The sequence below is a fragment of the Balaenoptera physalus genome (genome assembly GCF_965194825.1).
Source record: "Balaenoptera physalus genome assembly, chromosome: 14".
Taxonomy (NCBI): Eukaryota; Metazoa; Chordata; class Mammalia; order Artiodactyla; family Balaenopteridae; genus Balaenoptera; species Balaenoptera physalus.
Window position 1 is genome coordinate 62,864,747 of NC_138893.1, and position 18,474 is coordinate 62,883,220.

An 18,474-nucleotide genomic window follows, 5' to 3' on the forward strand; every position below is an offset into this window, starting at 1 on the left:
ATCCTTTTAAATATTTTAAACCTTTTGGGTTTCTTTATAAAAGTTCCTCAGTAATAGAATAGAAGGGTGATTAACAAAAATGTGTTGAGACAAAAGTGTTTTTCTAATATCCAAGATAAAGGCTCTATGTCTATGGTTTCCATTTAAGCAGTATGTCTAGTATGCTTTCCTTTATCTTATTGGATTTGTGCTGGTAGAGCCAACACTCCCCCTTTCCTAACTATGTCCAAAGATATATTAATAAAATAACTCTCTAAGGTGAGAGGTACACCAGATGTCCAGGGCGTCAATTGACTTTAGTTGACAAACAGTGAGATGGAATCCATAATGTTAGACTTTAATAAGTACTCCAGCCAGCAAGGATAGTGTTTGTTTGTTTTGTTTTGTCTTTTAATCTACTTTGTCTTTTCTTTCTCATGCAAATTCTGGGCCGTCAGTGATAGTTATTAATACCATAGAAAGATTCTATGAGGAATCTAGAAGATTAAGAACCTTTGGCTAATTGAATAATCTTTTTCTGTACTATGTACCTCTGCAGAAGTCTGATATCTAGGGACCTCATTTCAAAATATTCTAAAGTGCATAAAATTGGCTACCCTAAATTACCAAGGAAACAAAGTATATAAAAAATAACAAATAATAAAACTTTGTGATTCATTAATATGGGAGCATTTTTTAACACATTAAATAATATGTAACAATGTATCTATTAACTGCCATGTGTTTGAAAGAGTGAAAAGCAAAAACAATTTTTAAGATTTCTGCAATAATTGTCATATAATAAAATGTAATTTTTATTGATGACAATGTCACAACTACTGTGAAGCTAATATGGTTTGTTACTATGGAAATGCTACATTTTAATCAGAGGTTAGTAAAAATAAAGAATATATATATATATAAAATCTCCATATTCACAGACATCCCCCCCGCCCATCCTGAATTCTATTAGGTTAAGAACCTTTGAGCTAGACCATGAAGTTTGAATAAGAGGTTGACAGAGATGAAGATTCAGTGTCAGGTTTATTTAGGAAAGATCCCAGTTTGTGGGAAGACTAGATATACAGCGCTAGGAATTTGATTTTTAACTCCACAAAAACTACTGTGAATTTCTGAGCAGAGGGATATTTTATCAGAACAGTAATCAAGGAAAATGATTCTAAAATCTTTGCTGTTTAGTTTGGTGGCAGAGAATCCAGAAAAGGAGCTATATGTCACTTGTGAACAAAAACTTAAGAAAGACTTTTAGTTAAGAAATAAATATAATTCAGTGGATTAAGTGTGCTTACAGTAAGAAGTATTTGTAGTCATTGGTCACATGACTGAATGATGATTTTGGTGTCGTTAGTCATACAGTGAAGTTGGGAAGGGATTGATGGTAATTTGGGAAGGAAAATGAGGTAATGCATGATGAGAAATGTTGGTGTGAGTGTCCTAAAGGGAGTAGGAGGAAGGTTATTTGAAAAAGATTGAGAGGCCAAATCATCTCATTCTTAAACATTCTCCTAAAGGATAATATGATACTATGAATGGCATTAATGGCCAGTCTTATAATTGAGCAATTATTATGTGCCTGTGCTAAGTCCTTGTTCTTTTATAATTTACATTCCGTACAGTTTCCTAACTTAAGATATAATTCAGTGGCTTTTAGTATACTCAGAATGTGTACATCCATCACCACAGTCAAATTTAGAACATTTTCATTATTGTAAAAGAAATGCTGTACCCCTATGCCATCATACTCCAATCCTATATCTCTCCCAGCCCTAGGCAACTAGTCATCTACTTTCTGTTCCCATAAATTTGCCTATTCTGGACATTGCATATAAATGGAACTGGACTTGGGTCCACTTGCCTACTGCACAGCAAAGCCAATCTACAGACACCAGGTTGTGGTGAGGGAAAGTACAGCATTTACTGCAGGACGCGAAGCAAGGAGAATGGGCAGCTAATGCTCAAAAGACCCAAGCTCCCTGATAGCAACATTTGGGGTGAGGGCTGCAGGGTGCATGGCTTTCTTCTGATTGGTTGGTGGTGAGGTAACAGAGTGATGTTTTGGGAATCTTAATCATCACCCTTCCGGTTCCAGCTAGTCTGGGGTCTGTGTGCTCATGGTTAGCATCCTCTGCATGGGTGGACGTCTTAGTTTCTTCGGGACAACTCAAAGTTATGCATCAGATTGTTATGTATATCCCTTGAGGAGGAACTAGGACTCTGTTTAGTTGCTGAACTGTCGTTTAAGCTATCATTACTTTTCTTGTTTGACTGCTTTTCCTTTGTTTCTGTATACCCTCACTTTCCTAATTATTAACTGCTTGAGTTTGATCTTTGGAACTAAGGGAAGGTCTAGGAGACTAAAGCCTTTTTCTACAGACAAGAAGTGGGGAACATGAAGGGGCTTTTGTACCTAGGAGGACCCCACAGGGTCCTGCTTGGCTTCAATAATGTGTGGTCCTTGTGACTTGTTTCTTACTTAGCACGTTTTCAAGGGTGATTCATATTGTAGCCTGAATCAATACTTCATTCCTTATTATGGCTCAACAGAATTCCACATTTTGTTTATCCATTTATCAACTGATGAAGCTCTCTTTCTGTATGACTTTAATCTGCCATTTCCCCTGACTGCCAAGTAGAGGAGTGTTTGGTAGTTTTCTTCCACCCTCAGTTTAACTTGTTAAAATATTATACTGGATCCACCTTATTTTGTTCTCAGTGGCACATGAGGACAAAGTTCATCTTCTTTGTGTGGGGAATAACTTTCAAACCAACTCTTCTCATTCCCACCCTGTTCCAGGCCATTTGAACAACTGCTTTTGAGAGTAAGTTCAAAAGCGTTCTTTTTAATCTTTTTATAGCTGTTCAGAGTATTTTGCAGGATGTGTGGTTATCCTTTGTTTTTGCTTCTGTTTTGTTTTCTGTCTGCTTTTTAAAAAATGTGAAGGTAGATAAGTGCTTGCTATATGCTCTGGAGAATCCTAACTACTTTAAAGGGGAAAGAAATACAAATGTCACATCAAGTGTAATCTAAGCTATGAAATAAAAATTCGCATTGTCAGAAATGTACTGCTGGGTAAAATAAGTTACAGTGCAGAAATACTTTTACTAAGTAGAGTGGGAGGTTGACATTTTAAATTACAATTGACCCTTGAACAAGCACAAGTTAATCCAAGTAAAATTTATAGTTGTCCCTCCCGTATCTGTGGATTCAACCAACCACAGACTGTATAGCGATACCGAAAACTTGGCCTCTGTGTGCCGGTGCCAGTCAAATCTCAGAGACAGAGTTTTGGGTGAAGTAGAAAAGGATAGCTTTATTGCTTTGCCAGGCAAAGGGGGACACAGTGGTCTCCTGCCCTTGAAAACTGTGTGTCCCAACCCGGGAGGATTTCTTAAGGAGTTTTATAGCAATGGTTCAAGGACGGGGCTGCTGATCAGATTAGGGTGTGTGCAGGGCCTGCACTCCTTTAATCTGGTCTCAGGTAATCTCTAGATGAGCTTCTCTGGTTCCTTTAATCTAGCCTCAGGTGGACGTCTCTGGAATGAAGAATGTAACTCCATTTGTTGGGGGATTTATTTCTGTAAAGAGCTCAAAGATATTGTTATGTGTATCCCTTGAGGTGGAACCAGGACTCTGCCCCAAGGCTGCACTATTGTTTCTTGGCTGCTCTTCCCTTGTCTCTGCATCCACTGCCTTCCCTTATTAGCAACTGTTTGAATCTCCCTTTTGGACTCAGGGAAGGTTATGGAGGCTGGAGTCTGTTCCCTACAAACAAGAAATGGGGGACATGGAAAGGCTTCCGTGCCCAGGAGCCCCACAGGGTCCTGCTCAGTTTCAATAGTACTGTAGTATTTACTATTAAAAAATATCGGCATCTAAGTGGACCCATGCATTTCAAACTCGAGTTGCTCAAGGGTCAACTGTACTGTTTTTTCTCCTTCTGGACTACATAGGCAATATAACTTAAGTGAAATCTTCAAGCTTTCCCACACTTGTGATCACAGCAGTGGGTCGTTTTCACTAACATTCCCATGTATTCACTCATGAGAATTTACTAATCTCCTCCTATTTACAACCAGACACTGCAGGATTACATGATTGGCCCTGCAATTAGTTTAGTGTATACTAACATGTGTAGAAAGCTTCATCACACACCAAACTCTTTCACATAAGTTTCACGTATTAATCCTGTGAAGCAGGTAGCTATTATTCCCATCGCACTGATGGAGAAACGGAGTGCCTAAATGTCTGACATTTCAAGAGCAGTGAGAACCAGAATATTAGCTTAGAACTTCTGATTTCAAAACTCTTCCTTCTTCTGCCTCATACGAGCCATTACAAAGGTGTTAAGCGAACTTGGATAAAGGAGACGTAATCTCTGATTGAAGCAACATCATCCTGTTCACAGTGGATTCTTTTCTAACGTTTCTAGTCTTAGGTGAAATTGGATTAAGCACCCATTTGACATCCTATGACAAGACTGGTGTCCTCCCCTAAAATATCTACCAATTCCTGAGTCCTTAGTTTTTTATAATTATGTAATTTCCATAGTTACTCCAAGATTTCCTACTTTCCAACTTCTCATTATCACTCATTCTTCATTTCCTTGCCTCTCTGTTTATTGATGTATGCAAGTAATGGATCTTTCCTCAAGCTTTTATCTTCCTCCAAGCCCTTCACACAGGGAATTTGTGTGAAGCAGGTTAATTTGGAGAGAAATGTAGGACATTAATTCTGGCAACAACTAACTGAATATTGTACATTAGAGATCCCTCGTACTAAAAGTCTTCTAGCCTCCTCAACATGAGGCTTTCCTGCAGGCACATTTCGCTGAAATCTCCAGCTTGCTGCTCATCTTTTTCTTTTCCTTGCCCCTGCTCATTTATCACTCTCCTCCTTCCCACTCCTAAATTTTATGAACCAAGACCTTGGACCCTGCCTCTCCCTCCTTAAAACTGCCTATCAAAGTATTTTTTCTTTTAAAAAGAAAAAGGAGAGAGAATTTCCTCAAGAACTATTTTTAACCTATATATTTTTTGTCTGGCCACATGCATTACCTAATTATCAAAACCTATTAAATAAGTTATTATTATACCAAATCTGTAGTGAGGTAATGGAAGCATAGAGTTAAATAACTTATCCAAGATCTCCAAGCCAATCAGTGGTAGAGCCAGGACCTGATATTCTCAAGTATGCCTGGAAAAAGGCTGTCATTCTAATATCAGTAGGATATTCTTATAAGTCTTGCTTCAAAAATTTCTCATAATCACTTCTATTTCAGTTGACACCTGCTGGGGAAAATTATTTGGTAAAGTAGCTTTGTGTCTTTATTCTAATTCTATCCTAATCTAGTGACAACATGGATTACTTAAATATTGCAACCTAGGATTAGCCTATTTTTAGCTTGCAATTTACATCTGGTAGAGATTTTTTAAAAAGTGGAAGTCAAAATTGTCCCTTTAAATGTAGAGTGTTTTGTATACACATGGACATAGTTTACTCCAGGGCTTCCAACTTTGGCACTACTTACATTTTAGGCTGAATAATGCTTGGTTGTGTGGGCTGCCTTGTGCATTGTAGGATGTTTAGCAGTGTTCCTCTACCCTCTAGATGCCAGCAGAACCTCCCTAGTTTCAAAACCTCCCTAGAACCAAAAATGTCTCCAGACATTGCCAAATATCCCCTGGAATAAAATTGCCCCCAGTTGAGAACCATTGTGTTATATCAAAAACTCTCCCAAGGGACTTCCCTGGTGGCGCAATGGTTAAGAATCTGCCTGCCAATGCAGGGGACACAGGTTCGAGCCCTGGTCCGGGAAGATCCCACATGCCGCGGAGCAGCCAAGCCCGTGTGCCACAAATACTGAGGCTGTGCTCTAAAGCCCAGCAGCCACAACTACTGAGCCCACGTGCCACAACTACTGAAGCCCGTGCACCTAGAGCCCATGCTCCACAACAAGAGAAGCCACCTCATTGAGAAGCCCGTACACCGCAACAAAGAGTAGCCCCCGCTCGCCGCAACTAGAGAAAGCCCGCAAGCAGCAATGAAGACCCAATGCAACCATAAATAAATGAATGAATGAATGAATGAATTTATTTATTTTTAAAAAAACCTCCCAAACTTAATATTATAACAAAGACAAAAATCGTATGATAAGTGCCCACAAGTCTGACAGTGATAATAGTACTTGTCATTTGCCTGTCTCTAAGTAACTACAGACATGGCCGTTCACTGTTTAGGCTAATTGAGGTGCTCATGTATCATAGAAATAATAGAGCAAAAATGCATTATACATGGCTAGAATTAAGCTTAATAAACTTGAGACAAATTATCTGTTCAACTCTGATTATTCAGGGAATGACCCTTTCCTTTCCTATGTGTGAATATCTCTTCTCTGGCCTGTCTTTACCTTTCATCACTAGAAATTGAAGTTAGTCCACAGATATTTATTTACTGCCTTTTGAATACTTTAAAGTGCTAGAATTTCAAAACATAATGTGTAGAAAGATTATAGAATCATGATATTTATGAAATCCTTCCAGAGTCCTGTTCATGTCAGGTCAATGGTTGAGCCATCTACAATAGGTTTAGTAAATTCTTACTTATCCCCAAGGACAGAAGTGCTGCAATGTAAGTTGCTCATTCCAGACTTTCACTCTGATGGTGCAGATGATTTTCTGTATCTAAATTGCTTACATTTCAGTCTGTTTCCTCATGTAGGTTTCCTTTGTGGATATGTATGCCCTAAGACCTCAGAGTTAGAAACCAAAACAAAAAGTGAAGTTCAAGTATATTGATGTGCATGTTAACCTAGCTCTCTCTCTTTCTCTTTCTAATTTTTTTTCATAAGTGAGATTTTTAGTTATAGATGCCTCATTTATGTTTTTGATTTTATTTCATATTCAATATGTATTATAATCTATTGTAATTTAGTGCAAAGAAAAATTGTATCAAGTATATTTATAGCAGTCATGACCAGAAGGGATATCAGATGTGCCTAATTGAAGGAGAAGAAGCAAAGTTCTTCACTCATGTGGCTTGAACCTCAACTAGCCTCTTATACCTCAGATGCTGTTTCATTCCATTTGGATGACTAGTACTTTTGTGCTTCTAGTAAGAATTATTGCTATGATAATATCAAAGAAGTGACTTCTCTGAATGGAAAGCTTGGTCCCATCTAAAGTATTATAAGGACCCTGATGGTTAAAGAAACTATGAAAGCACAAATAGTTTAGGGAAGAAAAAACTATGGTCTCTCTCTCTCTCTCTCTCGGTCTCCATTTCTCTCTTTCTCTTATCGCTAATCTGTAATGAGAAACTGGTAAACCAAAAAAAAACAAAAAACAAAAAACACTAAAGCAAACTTAGGAAGAAACCACATAATACTAAATACTAAAACAGGGCAATTTTTCACAGGCTTTTATTCAATGGCCAAAAAATGATTTTTCAATCAAAATTAACACCTCATTTAAGGAGCAGGAGTTTAAATCCAGAGAGACCATATCCTTTTGGACTTGAAATCAAACTTAAATAGAAAACTGATAAGGTGCTGACACACTGCCCTTCTTTAATTCAAGAACAAACTTTCATCTCATAGTGAGACAGTCTTTTTCCTTATACTGGCTTAAAGAAGACATATATAAATGACTGACAAGAAGTATTCTTAAGGAACACTGTCTAAGAATATAGTGTGTGTCCCTGGCAATGAGATGGCTTTTCCCTTTAGTTATCCCGTAGTAGCCTTATTAATTTCTACTTTCTTCCCAGATGACAGTAACCCCCATCTAAAATGACCCTACAAGGCAAGTTCAATATAATAGTATTGTTAATCCATTGAGAAAGCAGAGAGTAAATTCTAAAATTTCTCATCACATGGAAAAAAAAATTTTGTGTTTATATGAAATGATGGATGTTAACTAAATTTATTGTAGTAATCATTTCACAATATATGTAAGTCAAGTTATTATGCTATAGACCTTAAACCTACATGCAGTGTTCTATGTCAATTATATCTAAATAAAACTAGAAAGGAAAAAAACAAGATACATAAGTAACCTCATCTCCTAGAGAAAATGTATATATGCTGGTCACAGCACAGCTCAACCACCACAATGTTGAATGTTCCTATTGAATCTAGGAGCCACAGAAACCCTCATGAGAGAATACATAATGTAAAAGCTGTGGTCTCAAACCTACAAAATCATGAACGTATTAGAGAATGAAAGAGATGGAAGGTCTTGTCTAGATAGGACCTTTGATAAAACAACTGTCTCCCTTTAAAGACCAATCAAGTTGTCTTGAATGTTCCAACCAGGATTGTTGGAACTAAGCACAGAGTGTTCTTAATTAGGTTATTGCCAACCATTCTGTCTCAGCCTGCCAGTAGTAAATCTCTAAACTGATTTGCCTTATCATGAAAGTCCTATGGTACAAAACCACCGGTTAGTGAAAAACCCATGAAGATAAACAAAGCCAGGAGATTCTGGGTCTCCTTGTAAATTCAGTGTCTTATTTATAGGACCTACTGATTCTTATAAAAGATAAAAATATGGATGCTTTATTATGGATCTCTTAACACTTAGCATTTCCCAAAAGTGGTACATAAATAGTGATACCAAAGAGCAACAGGTAGGTTGATTATTCCTCAAAGTGGCAAAATTTAGTACTTATGACTCAGCCCATTGCAGATCATAAATGGGCATGTGGTACCTGAAGTAAAATAAAAAATACAGTCAAGTTACTGTGATAAAGCTTTCAATTATTCATGCTAATGGCAGGAGTGATAAAAAGAGCCAAATGAAACTATAAATAACCCTTACATTTTATCTTAGCCAGCATTCCAACATCTCTCGCACAAACAACTTTAGCAGTTTAACAAAGTTCAAATAAAAATGATTTGAATGTTTCTTTTCTTGTAGAGATAGGGCATAGTAAAAATAACACCAGTGTAGTATCACATTTTTTTTTTTAAATCAAAAATGAATAAAAAGAGCAGAAGTAGAAGACATAAATTAACCACATTTTGGATTATTATGAGTTCCTCAAGTAACAGTTCTAATAGCCTCTCGTCGCTGTTGAGTTTAGCCAGGGAAAATTATGGAAAAAGTCTAGAACTCTACTAGGATGTTTCAAAAATGTCCTTCTGCTATTCTTTAAAAAGAAATATTTGATTTGAAATCTAACATATTTGAAAATCAAACTAAATTGAAGTATTAAAACAGTCATGAATAAATGCTAATGATTCTCTTCGGTTGTTTAAAGAAATAGAAATTACATTAATCAAAGCTGACCTGAGGTAAATTCATCAAAATATATTCCTAAAGTTAACAGCAAATTGTAATTATATAAAAACCTCCAAGCTGGCCTATTTCTACAGTGCTATAAGCCTCTGCACAAGTGTGCTATATATTCGGTCTACTTGACTTTTTACCTATTTGTTTCTCCACATCCCTCCCCTCACAACCCTCCCCTCACAACCCTCCCCTCACAACCCTCCCCTCACAACCCAAATTACCACACGTAGGCCTACCTACTTTCCATGCACATGGAGTCCATTTAAAACAAATCTTGTTTTTAAACACAGTGTGAAAAAGAAAGGAGTATATATGAGGGGAGTGGCTTCAAGATGAATCTAATACTTTAAAGGAGGTTGATCAGGTGGGAATAAGAGCTGCTGGGTGTATGCAGTAAACTTTTGACTGTCTTGTTCTTAGTTTTCTTAAGTGAACCACTTAGTCCGTACTTGGAAATCCTTTGTAAATGTATAATCACTTCTAATTTTGCTTCAAGGCTGGTGTGTGGCACAGTGAATGAGCTTAACCAAATTCACATTTCACATCAATAACTCACCTTATTGGGCTCTTGGAAATGACAGCACTTCTAAATGTCTCTCAAAAATCTCTCATTAATGCCTTGTGTGTACCTTTCTTTCTTTTTAGTGCCCAGTTGATCTCGCCTCCCTAAATTACTCACTCCCCATCCACACAACAGGTATGAGGAAGGATAAGTGATCAAATTATGACTCAGGGTAACAATTTACAAACACTTTGTTTCTGTTTAACGTTTAGATCTTTCTGTTCATTTAAAAAAAAATACAGTGCTTTTTAGACCTTTCTCAACTATTATATGAGATCAGATCCCTTTCTTCCTTGGCTATTGTGAATATATTGAATCTGCAGTGTTTAACTTAATCTGGAAAAGATGTTTGACATCCAACTTTCTATTTTTGTTTCAGCAAGTATTTTTTTTAATTTTTTTTTGCTCCTTTAATTAATATGGGATTCAACCTTCTGTTACCAACACTAATTATTCATATATATATATATAATCACTTATACCTGTCTTTTCCAAAAAAGTGAATAAATCTTGAGAAAATTAAGAAAATATCAGATCAGGAAAATGAGCTGTAACCAGAATTTGCACAAATTCGAAACCCCAGAGTCCTATACAATTATGCTGTGAACCTTCTAGAAGTCGTATGAGAATGGGAAACATGAACAGTTACAAGATGAACTGTCCATAAGTTAAAACAGATCAGTGTTATATGAGCATGGTTTTTCAGAGAAATAAGGGGCTCTAGGACCAAGTAGAGCGGTCACTGTGTTGAGGGACATTTAGTTTCCCAGAGGGAGGAATATCTGGATTTTATAAATTAGTTCTGATGTGATGGGTCCACAGATGCCTTTTAAGAAACCACTGAGCTAAAACAAGACTCCCAATGTCTGGTCTTTTTTTTTTTAGGTTGGTTAGTGGTTAAGAAGACCTAACTCTGAAACTGTCCAGCAGGATTCTTAGCAGTGGTCTAATTCCTATGGATTCCTTTCCACTGAAGACTTTAAACCATGGGACCCAAAGAGACAGAGAAGCAGACTTGTACAAAATGAGCTGTGTATGAAAGTTCTTTAGGCATTATTCATTCTGCTCTTAGTTTTAGTAATATAGTTAAAGCTATAGCTTTAATTCAAAAAAATTTTATAATGTGTGAGAAAATTGTTACTATGTTATTCGTGGGAACCTCCACCATAAGACTATAGTTGTTGAAGCAATACTACAACAAATGTTGGCTGGACATAGCCAAGTAGGAAGGAGTACAAAAATACTGCATTCTGCCAGGTAGATCAGTGTGAATTCTTGAGATTCTTCTTTCTTCTTTGGGTGTGATATTGATTAAAACCCCAAAGTTCTCTCCTCAGCCCCCCCATAGGGAGAAAATCTGAAACAAATCCTTTCTCTATTTAAAAAACAAAAACGAAAACATATTATCCTACATGGACCTTGATTGGTTTCTGTAATAGATGATGGAATATTGTGCTTCAGTGTAATCTAATAAGCCCTACCTACATTTAAATGATAAGAAAGAAATATAATGCAAATAATACCAATAATAACAGGTAGTATTTACTGAGATTTGCTATATGCCAGCACTGTGCTAAGCATTGCACCTGCTTTATCTCATTTCATTTTATAAACTACAGAATAAGATAGGTGCTTTGCTTTTATCATTTTATTAATGAAGAAACTGAGGCATAGAAAAATTAACATCTTGCCCAAGGACACAAGGCTAGTAAGGAACTGATAAGAGAACCAGAACTTAACTCCTGGTCTGACTTCAAATGATGTATAAATGTCTTAACTATGTTGTATTCTGAGCCTATCTTTCATTCTTGAGTGGCAGATGAAATTTCTAGAGGAATAGGCTTGCCATTGAGAGAAAGGGCTGAGTGGGGATATCATGGAAGGAGCAACTGAAGCTTAAAAAAATATGAATTTCCTGGGCTGGTTTTGATGTACCTAGCAAGAGAAAGTTTCCCTTCCTGAAGTCAAGAAGTAAGGCATGAAAAAGCTAGACTTCTTAGTGGTCATACCTGCATAAAAGTATTTCCAAACTTTTAGGATTGTTGGATACATTCATTCCTAAATAGCTTCTTAACACACAGAGGAGGAACAGATACACAGTTCAAGAGTAGTGAGTAGATTTTGTCTGAAATTTTACCCTAATTACTGCAGCATTCTCTCTCCATTGATACCATTCAGATGAAATAGTTTTCAGGGTAGAACAATGCCCTCTGAAGGATTGATCTCGCATCAGTGGTACATGAATTCAGCTTTTTAAAAAGTTTTTTAATATTTAAGATTTTATCTCAATAGGTATTTGAACAACCCTATAATTTTATAAATATCATTGCTTAGGTAGAACTGGATTGATTTTTAAAAAGGAGGGAGTAAGTGTAAAGCTAAAACTCCAAAAAGTTAAATATTACTGGAAGCACATAGATAAAGTGATAATTATGGAGTCAATGCATGAAGGCCTGACATTTGGACAAACTTGGTAGCATTAGTTCCTTTCAGTCACTAGCTGCTCCCAAGCATTAGGTTTTCCTTCTGTAGACCGTGGCTAAGTTACTGGGAGGAATAATAGAAGGGTAGGATTAAGTGTAGAATAGATTGTGTTGCCTTTTTATTTCTTCCCCCATTATGTTAGGTGATGGAATTTTTAGTGTACATAGCTATGACTTTTTTAAAAATGCATTTTTTTTTCATTTCCTTCATGAATAACATTTCCTTACTTTCAGGCAACAATGTATACCCAGTGCCCGCTGTTTACTTAGCTTTTTCCTTCTTTAGCATTTCATTTTCCAAATCCTTTGTGGAACATCAATAGTCCCAGTGTCTGTTTCTTTTTCCTCAACCCTTATAGTTTGGTTTCCTTACAGTCCATGTTGCAGGGCTGGGAAGCAGATGAAACAGTCTTGCCCAAGCCGGATAAGATGTTTAAAACTAAAAGATGCCGTGAGCTGCAATTAAATAATGCTCTAGGATCAAAGTAATTTCCCTTTGCATAATAGCTACCTTACTCAGATGAGAATTCCCGAGTATGAAGTGTGCTGTATAATATGTACACACTCAATTTTTCTTTCAAATTCAAAATGACTTTAAAATTGGAATTACCAGAGTTTTTTAATATTGCATTTGGAATAATTTCACATGTTGCCATTTTTATCTCTGTCTTTTTTTGGTGTTTTCTTTTAGTCTCATCTCTAATCTTATCAGTGATTAATTTAGGAAAGGATATGGATTTCTTAACTTACATATTTTATTGCATTTCTTGCACTGCATCTTGAGGATGACTTTGTGTTAGTTGGTAGCTGCTTTGCATTTTTGAAAATGAGCCTGGCCCTCCTCATCTCATCTTGGAAATGCAACAAATGAAATGAAGCATGAGAGAGAATCGAAATGATGTGTTTTTCCTTCTTCTTTTTAGATGGTAAGGTTGAAGTTACAAAAGAAGGTGTGAAGCTGTGCACGATGGGTCCAGGAAAAGTATTCGGGGAGTTGGCTATTCTTTACAACTGTACCCGGACGGCGACCGTCAAGAGTAAGGCTGTTCTTTTTTCTTTTGATACTTTCAGTGTCTTTTCCGTAGACCTGCGAGGTGTTAACATGCCTCTCAATTTTAATCTTTGTAAAGATTAAAATAATCTATATTCTAATTATTGCTTTGCAATACAGTTGATATTTTCCTCCTAAAGGATGATTGTTAACATTGAGCTAAGTTTTACTGCTGACTTATGAAAAGTATCCTTTAACCTAGAACTCATTAAATTAGGATTTACAAAATGATATAATTTTATAAATTAGAATTAAACAGAAGCAAGACTTTTCATTTTTCTGCCTTTAAAGCCTCAGAATCATATTTAAGAAAATTTTACGTATCTGTCTATTTTGGGTTGCATTCCCCACATAAATTTCACTTATTCATTCAGTAGTTTAGAAAAATTGAGGAGAAATGTCCTTCGTCTCATTCAGACACTGAGTAAGATATCCTGAATCCTAGAACTGCGTCTGAGTATATTCTTGTCCTCAGCTGCTCATCAAGCTGTATAATACAGCGTTTTTCTTTTCTACTGATTGAGCTTATTTTAAATCAAGGCGTTAAAGCAGCTTGTTTCCCTAATTTTACATGTATGTGTATATATGATTTCTCTAGCAACTTTTATTGCTTGGTAGAAGCAGCTGCAGTAGTTAGAAGGGAAAGAAGTTTGTTTTAAATATTCCTTCTTCCTGAGTACAGGATGTAATGAGTGTATAACAAACAGAGCTGAATGCCAAAGCCAACAGTGGAAAGTCCATTACATCTTCAGGCAGACGTGTATATTTCATGTTTGAAAAGTTCTTCCGACACATCCTGTGGATGATTGCAGTCACAAGTTACATTGATTAGGTTGTGTCATTAAAACAATCCTGTTGGCAAAACGACAAATTGTTCATGTTAATTAATCTTGTCTGGGTGTCACTGACTATTTTATAGATTGCTTTTTTTTTGTTCCTCTCAGAAGTATGGCATATGATTGACAATATGATATTAAAACGGGTTGTAAAGAACTCAAGAATGCATGGCCAGCTAGAGTCACAGAAATTCTTATAGGTCTTGTTAGTGAATCACCTTTTTAGTCACTGAAATCACTGTAACATCAATGGCAGTTGGGGCCCTTATTCGATGAGTCTTTCTTGGCATTTGATTCTTGATCTCTGAGAACACAACTCTTTTGATTGATAGGCACTGCCATGTTTTTATTTCATGTGATTATTTAATTATATGACTCAAAGAATAATGAAGCCCTATGAACCATAAAGGATTCTGCCAGAACTTTAACTCACTTAAAAAGTACCTTAACTAGAAAAAAGAGCAGTGACGACTCCATTAAGTAAAGAGATTTTACTATCATGCTTCATTTTCATGAGAAATATATTACTTTCAGGGCAAAAAGGAGCATAATAGCACATTTGGATTAAAACAGGCTTTCTCTGTATTATGAATAATTTTTTAAGGTTTTAAAATGTTTAAATTATAAAAATATTTCAGCCTTGCTTATTGCTCATTTAATCTAACTGAAACTGCAAATTTTCCAAAAGCCAGCAATTGATAGTAACATGGTGCTTAATATTTTGGAATATTGAATTATTATTAAAGAAATACTTTAAATAAACTGAATCAAATATTTAAATTAATTATATAGCAAAAGATTTTTTTGTAAGATGATTGCTTGGTTTCATGAAAGTCAGTTTTCTTATTAGGTTCTTATAAAATGCTGTTCATTTGCACTAGCCTCTGTTGTTCTCATGCTTGGTAAATTTAAATAGACATTATGCATCTGATTGAACAAGAAGGAACTGGCTGTTGAATGCAAATTATGATCCTAACTGTTTTGGCATTAGAACATCCATCATTAAAGGGAATGAGTGATGGAGCATTTTCTTTGACACAGACTCAGATGTCTCATGGGTGTGTATGTAGTCGTGTGTGTTTATCATGCCCAAAGATGTGGAGGTTGTATTCAGAAACGAGTCTGTGGTTGATGGTGTACAAATACATCTCTGCATTTTTAGATGCAGAGGTTTTGTGTATGTGTAAGGAATAATATCTATTAACAACTTCTGAATGTTGTGTAAGAACTATAAGGTGTGAATAATGGTCATTAGTTTTTCAGGACCTTTTGTGCTATCTTCTGTACTATCCAGGGAGATTGTACTTATGATTGATGATTATAGCTCTTAAATACTATTTTAAATTTGTTTATACTCTCAGGCTGATCACTTTATAATTCTGATTAGATTCCATCATGGGTGTTAGTTTTACCAAATGACTACAGTAATGCTATCTTACTCTTAACATGTGATATTTTAAAATGTCCTTATTTGGCTTTTTAGATCCAGTCGTTTCTCAGAATTCAGGATTGTGTTGAGTCTTGTCTATTTTTTCTTAACCATTATTTTGCCAGTGATGACCACTTGGAGTAACTTTCAAAATGCATTCATCTACTTGGGTGTAATAGTCTAAGTCTGAGGAAATTGCCCTCCCTATTCAATAGCTTGTCTATCCGCACCTTTTTTCTTTCTCACTTACCTGGCTTGTGATCCCTTTTCCCCCAACAATACCCACTTTCTTTCATGATTGAAAATGTTGATCCCTCTTTTCTTTCTCCTTAGATTAGCCTGAAAGCTGCCTAGCATTTTAATGCATTTTTAATTGCAGTCATCACTAAATCCTAGGTGACATTCAAGAGTTCCTCAATGTGCATGAGTCATTTCTTGTTCGCAAGAGCACTTTTTGAAATTGTATCAGACCTTAAATAAATACATTCCAGTGACTTCCTCTGATAACGAATGTGAACCTAACACCTGTGGGTAGTCTTTTTTTTTAATTAGGATATAAAAAATAGTTGTCTTAGTTTTTTACATTGAGGTATAATTGACATATAGCATTGTATTAGTTTCAGATATGCATGATTCAATATTTGAATATATTGCAAAATTGTCACCACAATAAGTCTAGTTGATATCCATCACCATACATAGTTACAAAATTTCTTGTGATTAGACCTTTTAAGATCTACTTTCTTAGAAACTTTCAAATATGCAACACAGTATTATTAACTCTAGCTACCATGAGTACATACATCCCCAGGACTTATTTATTTTATAACTGGAAGTTTGTGCAATTTGACCCCCTTCACTCATTCTACCCACCCCTTGCTGCCCCCCTCCCCCCAAAACCTCTGGCAATCACCAATCTGTTCTCTGTATTTAAGAGCCAGAACTCTTTTTTTTTTTTTTTAAGATTCCACATATAAGTGAGATCACAGTGGTATTTGTCTTTCTCTCTCTGACTTATTTCACTTAGCATAATGCCCTCAATGTCCATCCATGTTGTTACTAATGGCAGGATTTCCTTCTTCTTAAGGGTTTAATAGTAGTCCGTTGTGTATATATACACCACATTTCCATTACTGATTCATTCATTGATAGCTATACCTGTCATTTCCATATATTGGTTATTGTAGATAATGCTGAAATGAACATGTGGGTACATATATCTTTAAGAGTTAGTGTTTTTCAGAAAAATAGATCCATGGAATAGGATAGAAAGCCCAGAGATAAACCTACACACATATGGTCACCTTATTTTTGATAAAGGAGGCAAGAATATACAAGAGAGAAAAGACAGCCTCTTCAATAAGTGGTGCTGCGAAAACTGGACAGCTACATGTAAAAGAATGAAATTAGAACACTCCCTAAAACCATACACAAAAATAAACTCAAAATGGATTAAAGACCTAAATGTAAGGCCAGACACTATAAAACTCTTAGAGGAAAACATAGGCAGAACACTCTATGACATAAATCACAGCAAGATCCCTTTTGACCCACCTCCTAGAGAAATGGCAATAAAAACAAAAATAAATAAATGCGACCTAATGAAACTTAAAAGCTTTTGCACAGCAAAGGAAACCATAAACAAGACAAAAAGACAACCCTCAGAATGGGAGAAAATATTTGCAAGTGAAGCAACTGACAAAGGATTAATCTCCAAAATTTACAAGCAGCTCATGCAACTCAATATCAAAAAAACAAACAACCCAATCCAAAAATGGGCAGAAGACCTAAATAGACATTTCTCCAAAGAAGATATACAGATTGCCAACAAACACATGAAAGGATGCTCAACATCACTAATCATTAGAGAAATGCAAATCAAAACTACAATGAGGTATCACCTCACACCAGTCAGAATGGCCATCATCAAAAAATCTACAAACAATAAATGCTGGAGAGGGTGTGGAGAAAAGGGAACCCTCTTGCACTGTTGGTGGGAATGTAAATTGATACAGCCACTATGGAGAACAGTATGGAGATTCCTTAAAAAACTAAAAATAGAACTCCCATACGACCCAGCAATCCCACTACTGGGCATATACCCTGAGAAAACCATAATTCAAAAAGAATCATGTATCACAATGTTCATTGCAGCACTATTTACAAGAGCCAGGACATGGAAGCAACCTACGTGTTCATCAACAGATGAATGGATAAAGAAGATGTGGCACGTATATACAATGGAATATTACTCAACCATAAAAAGAAACAAAATTGAGGTATTTGTAGTGAGGTGGATGGACCTGGAGTCTGTCATAGAGAGTGAAGTAAGTCAGAAAGAGAAAAACAAATATCGTATGCTAACACATATATATGGAATCTTAAAAAAAAAAAAAAGGTTCTGAAGAACGTAGGGGCAGTACAGGAATAAAAACGCAGACATAGAGAATGGACTTGAGGACACAGGGAGGGGGAAGGGTAAGCTGAGACGAAGCGAGAGAGTGGCATGGACATATGTACACTACGAAACGTAAAATCGATGACTAGTGGGAAGTAGCCACAAAGCACAGGGACATCAGCTCAGTGCTTTGTGACCACCTAGAGGAGTGGGATAGGGAGGGTGGGAGGGAGACGCAAGAGGGAGGAGAAAGCAGAAACTAACACACCACTGTAAAGCAATTATACTCCAATAAAGATGTTAAAAAAAGAAAAGTGTTTTATTTCTTTGAATAAGTATCCAGAAGTGGAATTGCTGGGTCATAGGGTAGTTCTATTCTTAATTTTTCGAGGAACTTCCGTACTGTTTTCCATAGTGGCTGCAC

The 18,474-nt window shown here is 36.2% G+C and overlaps 1 protein-coding gene across 2 annotated transcripts in view; it reads left to right on the forward strand.

The window, feature by feature from the left end:
• PRKG1 (protein kinase cGMP-dependent 1) overlaps positions 1 to 18,474 on the forward strand; it is a 1,231,494-nt gene that overhangs the window by 446,244 nt on the left and 766,776 nt on the right. For both annotated transcript variants that reach the window (XM_082423704.1, XM_082423703.1), the window contains exon 3: positions 13,260 to 13,373. In XM_082423704.1, the coding sequence (XP_082279830.1) occupies positions 13,260 to 13,373 (114 nt within the window). The remainder of the gene's footprint in view (positions 1 to 13,259; positions 13,374 to 18,474) is intronic.